The sequence below is a fragment of the Schistocerca piceifrons genome, chromosome 1, assembly GCF_021461385.2.
Source record: "Schistocerca piceifrons isolate TAMUIC-IGC-003096 chromosome 1, iqSchPice1.1, whole genome shotgun sequence".
Classification (NCBI taxonomy): domain Eukaryota; kingdom Metazoa; phylum Arthropoda; class Insecta; order Orthoptera; family Acrididae; genus Schistocerca; species Schistocerca piceifrons.
Genome location: NC_060138.1, coordinates 236,263,528 through 236,275,396, shown reverse-complemented (window position 1 = coordinate 236,275,396; position 11,869 = coordinate 236,263,528). Strand labels below are relative to the sequence as shown.

The 11,869-nt window shown below is 44.6% G+C and overlaps 1 protein-coding gene across 1 annotated transcript in view; it reads left to right on the top strand.

Annotated features, from left to right (window-relative positions):
* The first annotated feature begins 317 nt into the window (after positions 1–317).
* LOC124804003 (cyclin-dependent kinase-like 4) overlaps positions 318–11,869 on the top strand; it is a 248,627-nt gene continuing 237,075 nt past the window's right edge. The window contains exon 1 of the mRNA XM_047264721.1: positions 318–372. Coding sequence (XP_047120677.1) covers positions 356–372 — 17 coding nt within the window. The 5' untranslated portion in view covers positions 318–355. The remainder of the gene's footprint in view (positions 373–11,869) is intronic.

Sequence of the window (11,869 nt, the reverse complement as noted above, 5' to 3'; positions counted from 1 at the left end):
GCGCTGGAGTGGGCGGCGCCTAGGGGAAAAGGGGGGGGGGCAGGCGGGCAGTTGTTACACGGGATCCCGATAAGGACGACGGAGAGGGAGGGGGAAGGGGGGAAGGGCGGGGATTGGAGGGAGAGTGCAGAGGAAGGCGTGGGACTTGTTACCCGAGATCTCGATAAGGAATACGGCTGGGGGTGGTGGGGGAGGGCGGAGGAGGAGACGGGGGTGGCTGAGCGCCCAGCGAGTTGGCGCGGTTGCCCTTGAGATAGCGTCAGTGTGGGCTGTCATGAGGGTGAGCGTTGGCAGGCAGCTCTCTGACAACTGAGCTCCGTCCAGCGGCAGAGGTCGCCTCATACGACTGTGCATAATGTTCTTGTACTTGAGGTAAGCATAGTGTAAGCAGCTGTTACGAGAGTCTTCCTCAAATTACGTTTTCCTTCTTATTTAAATTAAACGTATTTTGCCTGAAATATAACGCATGCGCAAAATATGATTCAACTATCATACACTGCCAGACGAAAAAAGTGAACCAGTCAGATGATATAGTCGTCTGTAACTTGGTACTCGTACACAATGCAGCAAGTACACAAATGAATAGAGCTGAAATTCACTGTTGGGTAGGAATGCCACCAGAATGCATTGGCTTTATTTGTGATTTAGTATTATTACAAGGTCTGGTAAGATATACAAGGGCGTGAAAAGTGTCATATGTTGAGCCTCCACTACGAAGGATATGTAGATGACGCATACTTGCTCGAGACACATTTAATAGCGCATGACAGAGGTCGAAAGGGTCGTCTTTGCTATTTGACCAGCTGGTCGAGCCGTGCAGTATTCAGATCTGTGGCTCGATAAACGACTGCATGGGAATGTGAGGGCAGACATATTGCGACATTCTGTGTCACCCTACACCAGTGGTCAGTCTAACAAATTACCACCCCGTGTGTAGGCTGTCGTTAACACCATAAAACAAACGGCAGCATATAGAGTGGTGCCGTGACTGGGAAACATGATTTGCTGATGAATGGGGCTATGTTTCGCTCAGCAATGAATCGTGGTATTATACTACCCTTTGATGGCCATTGCTGGCTAACATGTCGGCGTCCTGGAGAGAGGTCCTATTCTTCCTTTGTTTTGTAGAGGTACACGGTGGTGTCACCCCTGATGTTAGAGCCTGAGAAATACCGCTGGTAGAGGCTGAGAGGTCAGAGTATAACGACAAGTCACAGACATCCTGTGTCGGCGAGTGTTTCCTCTTGTATGACATTACCTTGGTGCCATTTTTCAAGAGGATAATCCTTATCTACACATGACACATGTCTCTATAAGCTGTTTACATGTTGTTGTGGTATTCTCGTGGCCAGAAACATCTCTGTATCTGTCTTCTATAGAAGTGCACCAGCTAAGACATCAGCTGCATTTCAGTGCCAGCATTGAAGATGTCAAGGACTAGTTACAGTATTTGTGGGATGGCTTGCCTCAGAAGAGGATGCAATGGTTTTTTGACATCCTTCTCAACCGAGTCAGTGCCTGCAACCAGGCCACAGGGGTGGAACATCATATGGATAAGTGAGCTCATATTGCTAAATTATTTGTAAATTTTACTGTATTTTGTGGTTACTGAAATAATGTAAGATACCCTGTCAATCTATGAAGTTTCATTTCTTTCTCTCCTCTCCTTCTGGGAACTTCACTTTTTTATCAGATGGTGTATGTTGGCCAAAAACGTATCGATCGTTGGCAGCATCGCTGATGCATTGCCTGGAAATGGCAGCTCTTATTCTTTCTGTCACTCATCATGAGTTTCGATCTATGATAAAGTTTCTTAGTGCGTAAATCATAGCTTCAAACGAAATTTATCGTTAGCTATGTTAGGTGGATAGGCCGAATCTCATGATCAAACTTAAGACGTTCCGCTGCTACAAGCAATTTTCTGAAGGTCTATTTAGAGGAGGACTGTGGGCGACTGTCCCTTATCAACGGCGACTTTGCAGAGCTGGTGCAAAAGCACATTGTTGCACAACAGTACTAGAGCGAAGAATAAAACGTTTTTAGCTGAACCAGCCTGCATGGTAGGCAATGGTTGAGTAACGAATATAGACACTACGCAGTGCTGGAGCATGAACAAGTAAGGCATACATTGCCACAGACTGTGCGAGAGACAGCACACTTGGTTCAGCACCATGACATAATTGAAAAAGAGGCATGATGATACCTGTTAATGGGTTCAAATGGTTCAAATGGCTCTGAGCACTATGGGACTCAACATCTTAGGTCATAAGTCTCCTAGAACATAGAACATCTTAAACATGACTAACCTAAGGACATCACACACACCCATACCCGAGGCAGGATTCGAACCTGCGACCGTAGCAGCCTCGCGGTTCCCGACTGCAGCGCCAGAACCGCACGGCCACCGCGGCCGGCCCTGTTAATGGGGAAGTGTGGAGTGACTACACCTAAAGACTACGCAAGAACGCCTTTTAGGCTCCTAACCTTGCAGGAAAGAGTGCACCAAAGCTCTGAGACTGAATTTTAGTCCAGCAGAGAAGGCTGACACGCTCAAAAAGCTAGAACACATTAGGCTACCTGTACAGGGGAATAAGGTCATGACCACTGTATAACCCTCTCCTTCTTTCCACTCATGGCACAGAGTCTGGTCATTTTGTTTGCATTACTCATACTGATGAACGGCGAGCTCCATTAGTTACAAGATGACCTCGTGGCATACAATGAATCGTTGCTAGCAACTACCAGTTTGAAGTCTCCTTCTACAAATCTGTGGCTACAGTCTATGAGGTGCTATCGCCTGTGGTCAGAAGGGGACTTAATATGAGGGCCACGCAGACTCCTGTGGATGAGGAACTGATCTGTCTGACTGCAAGCTGGTCAACTTGGGAGCCACATGCCTAATGCCACCACTTTTTGGTAATGTGTGTTCCACCTTTTTCTTATTCATCCAGTCATATGACTGGATTGATGTGCGCTGCCACAATTCCTCTCCTGTGGCAACCTTTTCGTCTTAGAGTAGCAATTGCAACATACATCCTCAGTTATTTGCTGGATGTACTCCAGTCTCTGTCTTCCTCTACAGTTTTTTCCCTTTACAGTCGCCTTTTGTACCACGGTAGTCATTCCCTGTCTAAACAGATCTCATGTCTCTTCTCGTTATTATTTTTTTCCATAAGTTCTTTTCCTCATCGGTTCTGTGGAGACCTCCTTACTTACTTACCAGCCCACTTGATTTTCAACATTCTTCTGTAGCACCACATCTCGAAGGCATCGATTCTGTTCTGTTCTGTTCACCTTACAGGCCGTGTACAGGAACTGCCCTTTGGCTATTTAGCCATGTTGCTGTTGAGAGTTCAACCTTCACATCAACACAACATCCATCAACAAGGGGCAAGCCTAAGTGCAACTACATTCAATGACAGCACTGAACCTTTGGCGGAGCTCCACAGCCCCACTACGCTTTGAGGAGATGCCAACCACCGCTCTGCACTGCAAAAAGCTATGGAACTGACAGTAGGCAACACCAGGTGCTTTAACCACAGATTCAAGGATGGCACTGATGCGCCACAGAGAACATTCCTGCATCGTGGAAATAGCACAGCTGCTACCAGGCTGCGCCAAGGAGGAGACAATCACTGTATAACTCTCACAAATAAATGGATGTTAATTTAATGGCGTCTCATTGACAGCCTATGGATGACACTGTGGTCGCCGGTACTACTGGGCCTCCCGAGACCTCTTCAGACGAAAGCATTGACGCCTTGGCCATGACACAGGTCTTTCCCATTGCCTCCTCGCTCAACCGTCTTGATGAACCCACGAAGGGAGTCACACCCAGTGAACACCAATAACATTTAAGAGAAATGTACCTCGCAGCCATTTTCAGCAGATATAGCGATCCTTGTTGCAAGAAATTGCCACTGAATACCTGAAGTTCAAGAAATTTGGTGTCAGTTGGGTGACGAAAAACCTGACATCAGAAGACATAAATCGCTTAGGAGGAGCATTGACATTCCTGACGATGACGAGTTTCTTGACAGGATTGTCATGGATAAAGAGACTTTATCCTAGAAACCGTGCCATTGATATCACAATGGACGTGAAGTGAAGACTAAGTTCAAACAGCCCGCCCGGTTAGCCGTGCAGTCTAACGCACGGCTTAGCAGGCGGGAAGGAGCGCCTGGTCCCCGGCACGAATCCGCCCGGCGGATTGTGTCGAGGTCCGATGAGCTGGTCAGTCTGTGGATAGCTTTTTGGCGGTTTTCCATCTGACTCGGCGAATGCGGGCTGGTTCCCCTTATTCCGCCTCAGCTACACTATGTCGGCGATTGGTGGATAAACAAGTTCTCCGCGTACGCGTACACCATCATTACTCTACCACGCCAATGTTCCCTGGAGGGAGGGGGGGGGGGGTCCACTGGGAGCCGAACCCCGAAAGAGTGGTTCGGTGTGGGGCGGGGGAGGGGTGAAGTGGACTGTGTTAGTCGTCGTGGGGTTGTGGACCACTGCGGCTGCGACGGGGACGAAGCCTCTCCGTCGTTTCTAGGCCCCTGATTAACATACAATACAATACAATACAAGTTCAGACAGACTGTGTGCTGAAAGTGACGTGCAGTGTTCTGGCACAGGAACTGCTTTCTGCTCATTGACTTCAAGCCAGAAGTGAAAAAGTCAACGCTGACTGTTAGTGCAAAGCACTGAGGAAATTTCGTGCGGCCATTCAGAATGAGGGTCCCGATATGGGATTGTGCTTCTCCATGACAATGCTCACCCAAATACGGCTCAACGCTCAACAACGAAAGGAAATCGGCTGGGAGCTCTTTGATTATCCACTGTATAGTCTTCATCTTAATTCCAGCGATCTTGTTCTTTTATTGTACAACAAGTAATTCCTTTCATCTAGTTAATGTTTTCAGAATGACAGAAGACTGGAGAATGGTATAACTGACCTTCACTGTAAGATGGATGATTTGTTGCCTAAGATTGTTTCCCTATCAAGCAGAGAGGATCACCCACCTCCTAATCTTCCTGTCTCTGGACAATGAAGGCATCTGCCTTCATAACCTACTGCAGGTATGGTTAATGAAATAATTAGTAAAGGGAAACCTACAGACAACGAAAATCAGTAAACAAAGTTAACTTGAGTATACCGAAATTAAAAAGAATTTCCAAGTGCAAGTAGGACTCGCGCACTGAGGTTTCCGTATAAACTTAGTTGCGTATGTATATACCTTATCCATCCTGGAAATAGAGAGTCTCAACGGTTTTTGACTGTTATCGACATCGATACAAGCCAGATACTGGTCCCAGAATTCCAAGACCGAATGAAATCTCTACAGTAGTTCCTCAGACTAACCTGGTCGTACAAACAGAAGCGAGCGGGGGGCTTCAGATTATATACACTATGTCATCAAATGTATCCGGACACCTGGCTGAAAATGACTTATAAGTTCTTGACGCCCTCCATTGGTAATGCTGGAATTCAAAATGGTGTTGGCCCACCCTTAACCTTGATGACAGCTTTCACTCTCGCAGGCATAAGTTCAATCAGGTGCTGGAAGGTTTCTTGGGGAATCGCAGTCATGCACGAGGAGAGGTATCAATGTCGGTCGGTGAGGCCTGGCATGAAGTTGGCGTTCCGAAACATCCCAGACGTGTTCTATAGGATTCAGGTGAGGACTGTGCAGGCCATTCCATAACAGGGGTGTAATTGTCGTGTAACCACTCCGCCACAAGCCGTGCATTATGAACAGGTGCTCGATCGTGTTGAAAGATGCATTCGCCATCCCAGAATTGCCCTTCAACAGTGAGAAGCAAGAAGGTGGTTAAAGCATCCATGTAGGTCTGTGCTGTGATAGAGCCACGCAAAACAACAAGCGGTGCAAGCCTCCCCTCCCCCTCCGCCCACACCACAACACCACCGCCTCCGAATTATACTGTTGGCACTACACACGCACGCAGATGACGTTCACCGGACATTCGCCATACCCACACCCTGCCATCTGTTCGCCACATTGTTTACGGTAATTTGTCACTCCACATAACGTTTTCCCACTGTTCAATAGTCCAATGTTTACGCTCCTTATACGAAGCGAGGCGTCATTTGAAATTTACCGGCGTGATGTGTGGCTTATGAGCAGCCGCTCGACCATGAAATCAAGTTTTCTCACCTCCCGCCTAAGTGTCATAGTACTTGCAATGAATCCTGATGTAGTTTGGAATTTCTGTGGTATGGTATGGATAGATGTCTGCCTATTACACATTACGACACCCTTCAACTGTCGGTGGTCTGTTAGTCAACAGACGAGGTCGTTTCCACTACACTATCACATCGGAACAATGGATTTAGGAATGTTTAGTAGTGTAAAAATCTCGCGTACAGACGTATGACACGAGTGACCCCCATCACCTGACCACTTTCGAAATCCGTGAGTTCAGCAGAGCGCCCTCTTCTGCTCTCTCATTATGTCTAACGATTACTTTGGTCACTGATATGGAGTACCTGGCAGTGGGTGGCAGCACAATGCACCTAATATGAATATTTAGAGAGAGAAGATTTAATAAATCATTTTTATTCATTTACTAAAACATTTACTGTTTGCATGCAGTAACGTTCTTCCATTATGCTTTTTACAGGTGATGACTGAAAAACGTGTTAAAACGGGAAAAGATCTTTTTATTGTTATTTTTACACTTTAACTATTTTCAGATTTTCTTGCTCGTACTGTAAAACAACGGTTCCTGCCGAATTTCATGATTCTGGCTCAACGGGAAGTGCCCTACAGGTTTTAATGAGTGAGTTTACGGTTATGAAAATATGTGATATAAATGACCGAATCTTTTGATTGCATTGACTTAGAAGCTTTTCTACACCGCCAAGGGACAATAGAGATTAATACGCCAACCTGTTCTAGAGAGAAAGGGGTCTTAAAAGACGGACAGACAAACGGAAAAAAGGTAAATAAATATTTTTTCGTGTAATATAATTACAAGTTAACAATTTTCCGGTATTATCCTTTACTTGCACTGTGAAACTTCGCTTCTTGAAAAAAATTCATGAGACTAGGTGTCAACGGGTATAACGCTACAGGTGTTCATGTGTGAGTTGTAGAGTGTCAAAATATGTGACATAAATGGCCATGTCTTTTGACTGCGTTGACTCGGATTAGAATCTTTATGCCACCGATGAACAGTAGACCTTAATATGTGACATAAATTTTTACTTGATACTCGCAACTGTTCCAGAGAGAAAGGGTCTGAATAGACGGACAAAGAAACAGACAGATGGATAAAAAAATACCATTAAAGGTCAACGGGAATACTCTATGGGTTTTGATGTGTTAGTTTCTATCAAATTATTTTACGTAAATGGCCGTATCGATTGCTTTGACTTAGAAGCTTGAAATTTGTATACTTCCAAGGGACCGCAGATCTTAAGGTGCGGCTTACATCTGAACGTCCCACAGACAGCCAGCCAGACAGACAGACGGGTAACAAAGCGATGCCATAAGTGTTCCGTTCTACAGATTGAGGCACGAAACCCTAAAACAAAAAAAAGTAACTGAAATGTGAGGTAGCATTGTTACACGTTATTTCTAGAGCTCTCACAATTTTCAGTGAGTTGACGAGCAGCCAATCTCCTGTCCTGTAGGACTGTCAAGTAAACAGAGAAACACATCAAATGCACAAAGAAAACAATCAATAATATAGCCCAGACCCAAGAGAGAGTGTGTGTGTGTGTGTGTGTGTGTGTGAGAGAGAGAGAGAGAGAGAGAGAGAGAGAGAGAGAGAGAGAGAGACAGAGACAGAGACAGAGAGATCTGGTTATAACAGGCGAAGTGCGAAAAATGAGAGTTGCAAGTTATGTGTTCTGAAGCAATGGTAAGGGCCGGAGCTCCACGAAACAGCTTACCACATTACTGCTGGTGCAGTCACGATACCAAACGTGTGAGGTAAAATCGGCGTGACTGCACAGCGGCAAACATCGTAGACGTTGCTAGCTTCCTTCCACGAACCATGTTGTACAATACTAGCTGCTCTTCGCAAGAGTCTGTTCTCAAATACCCCCCCCCCCCCCCCTTTTCTGCAGACAACCCCCTTGCCAGCCATGCCGATGGATCCGGACAAAGGACCATCAGGCCCCGACACCGTCCCGCGACCTGTTCACCGTGACGACAGTGGCAGTTGGTGCTATCACCAGACGATGTCCTCCCCTGATCCTTCCAGCTGCCTGCATCTCATAACGACTACTTGGCCAGCCACACCCTCACGAACTAGGGTCGTTAGCGTATGATCCAGACCCAGGCTAACGTGCGAATGTGAGTTTGTATAATCAGTGAAAAATGTACGTTGTTGTATGTAATAGTTATTTTATGCTTCACTTGCAGTTATACTATTGTTCTCATGTTCATGAAATATTGTTCTGTGATACGACAAGATATAAGGTGCATTTGGTCAAGAATCAGTAAAATTTTCTGCAGAATATCTGATGATGGCAACGTATTCTGCTGAAACCGGTCGTCACTATAAATTCTGTACAGTAGCGGTCTTGCTTGTTAGAATATGTACTTCTAGTTTTTTAAATAGAGGATTGTCTCGGCGCGAAAGCCGTGAACGACAACCATCCCATCACTGAATTGGGGAAAGATCTACTGCCCTGCACCGAGACTAGCATTTTTGCTGTTAAAACCCACGATAGCTGCCAGTAGCACCTTCATTGTACTTAAGTAGTATTGTGATAGTGAAAGAAGAAAAGGAAGATAGCCATGGACGTTGCGTTTACAATGCGTCGTATACTCCGCGAGGCAGCGACGATACAGGGAAGTCATCCCGATCATTATTTATCCGCAAGCCATTAGCCATAGAGGTGGGTTCAATGAGCGCGTGTACAATTCTAATCAGCTAAAATAGACTACCGAGAATATTTTAGAAACGAGTAAATTTATCGAAGCGCGGCTTTCGTTATGTTATCGTCGTCTACGAGGCGTTAAATTTTCTGAGGTACGCAAGTAATTTTTAACGCTTAGATCTACTTTATTACAAAAACGATTATTTTTTTGAATTGAACTCTACAATTTTACTGTAGCGCTGGAATGTGCATTGGAAGTTGCCTTCTTAAACATATTACCTGTGGAACTTGGTCAGAAAGTAACAAGATAAAAATTTTGCAGCCCACTGTCCTGCCAACAGGAGAAGACTTCCCACAAATCTCTGCTCTGCTATACCGAATGCAAGCAAATATGAGACTCAGGTAGGAGTCATGCATATTATTATTACATGTTAAGTCGTCTAAATTTTGACTTTTATCGCTGAGTTATTATGAGTTAGTAATTTATACTAACCACTCTTTGCACATTCCAATAATGTAAATTCTTGTATGAAATAGGAGTTGTCAAAAAGAGGTTTTTTCAGTTTGTTTTCCAGTTTTACCTTGCTGTAAGTCTACATTTTGTACAATTGAGTTGGTTGGAGCACTGTGAACTCCTTTTTGTGATAACGACAACACTAATGTGGCATAATGACTGTCATGTTTTCCTTCTTCTGGTACTGTAATTATGTACATCATTATTCCTTCTGAATTGCAGTGCATTATTTACAACAGACCTCACGAGGGAATAAGTATACTGTGAAGCAGTAGTCAAAATGCTTAACTCCTTAAAAATATGTCAACAAGACGTGAGTGAGCACCACTTATTATTCTTACGGCACGGTTTTGGGCAACGAATAATTCCTTTCTTGAAGATGAGCCCCCTGAGAAGATTGTTCCGTATGACATTGTTGAATGCTAAATGCAAAACATGTAAAATTGCAGATTTGTCTCTCCCTAAGATTTGCAATGACTCTATGTGTAAATGTGACGGAATTAAATTGTTTTAGGAGCTCCAAAATGCGTTTTCCAGTTTATATTTTCATCAATATGGTCACCAAAAACTTTGAAGGTTTCACCATATTTATTATTTCTTCCCCATGTGTTACACTAACCATTGGTTAGTAGCCTTAGGTGTGCAGAACAGAATATGCTGTGTATTTTTAAAATTCAGAGAGAAACCATTTGCAGAAATTCAGTCAATGATAGTTTTAAGAACACTGTTTACTATTTCATACGTTTCTGTATGTATAACTGGATTGATTATACTTCTAGTGACATCCACAAAAAAAAAAACTGTTTACGTATATGATGAACAATAACGGACTCAAGATTGAGCCTTGAGGAACTCCACACATTATTTCTCCCCAGCCATAATAATTTCTCTTGATGACATTGGTTGAATTACTGAGAACAACTTCCTGCATTCTTTCAATTAGATATGACAATATCCATTGGCTGACTATAAAATCAATCCCATAAAAGTTATAAAGCGATTAAGGAAAAACAGTTTGCACAATGAATTATATCTAGACTAATCCCTACTATACGGCATTTCATCTTTGAGAGGCATATGTGCTTCCTTGTGGAGTTCTTGTTATAATTTTCCTCCCAGATAAAACTCCAGAGATTTGAGTCTGGTGAGAGTGCAGGCCATTTTCTGTTCCCGAAGGCAGATCTGACGATCTCCATATGCTCAGTTAAGGCCTGTAATTATCTGTACGAAATGGATGGTATATGCACGTTCATCGTACCGCATGGATAGCCTGTTGTCCAGAGTTGTCTTCCAGCGACTGGGGCAGCGTATGTTATGGTCCGATGATTCGACGCCTGAAAAGCCCACACCACACGACAGAGATGTTGCTTATAGCTTCTTTCAGCCAGCTCAGATTTTCAACAGCCCAGTAGCGCAAATAGCGAAAATTGGTTATGCCTTGGATGGTAAACGATACTACATTGGTAAACAATATTTTGTGTAGAAATGCCGCATCACCTTGCAGTTATCGTAGACACTACATGGAAAACTGTAACAGATTTTAATACACGTTAACATGAGGTTGTTGCTGAGGCGAAATGTAGAAAGAATGAGATTTGTTGGACTGCATTATTCGCAGAACACACTTTCGGCTGATAACACTCGCACATCAAGAAATGCCTATGGTAACAGGTGGACTGAATGTTACCGCTTCTGTATCCAACTGAGGAAATGGTCCTGCTGATGTATGACCAACTGTACTTGCTCCAACGGCGGAGTAAGGAGGTGTCCTTCCGCTGGGTGCCTGGTCATGTAGGAATATGGGGCAATGAACAGGCCGATCGGGCTGCCACGGAAGCCTGCACAGAGCAGGATGTGGTCCAGTGTCCTATTCCCTTGCAGTCTGTCATTTCTGCACACCACAAGAAGTGCATGGAGTTATGGGCGGAAGAATGGCTGGCGGTGACGTCCAATAAACTGCGATTGGTGAAGTCAACAACTCAGCCGTGGCGTTCCTCCCGCCGGTTGCTCAGGCGGGAAGAGGTGGCCCTCACACGTCTTCGGATCGGGCGCTGTCCTCTCACACACAGCTTTCTATTACGGCGGGAGGATCCCCCGTTTATGCTTGTGGTGGCACCTCTCTGTCCGCCACATTTCAACAGACTGCATTTCATACCGTGATACAAGGGCAGAAGCACAAGTTAATGGGGATCTGCCCTGTGTTTTAGCTAGTGATGAGATGTGTATGTCTAGGGTTTTAAAGTTTTGTGATGTGTCTGGACTCTGGCCTGGAGGTTTTAATGTATTGCACAGTGGCTGGCTCCTCCCTTTTTCCTTGCGGTTAGCCAGCCACTTCCATCTGCCATATTGTTTTAGCTCGCTCTACCACTCTCTTCTTGTGTTGTCCATGTTTTACTGCTGACGGCATGCTTCGTCCCACGTTTCGGTGTGGGTAGGCATACATTTTTCCAACCTTGTTACCTTTGTTTTACGTTCTGTTTTAACTTACTGTTCTGAGTATTTTGTTG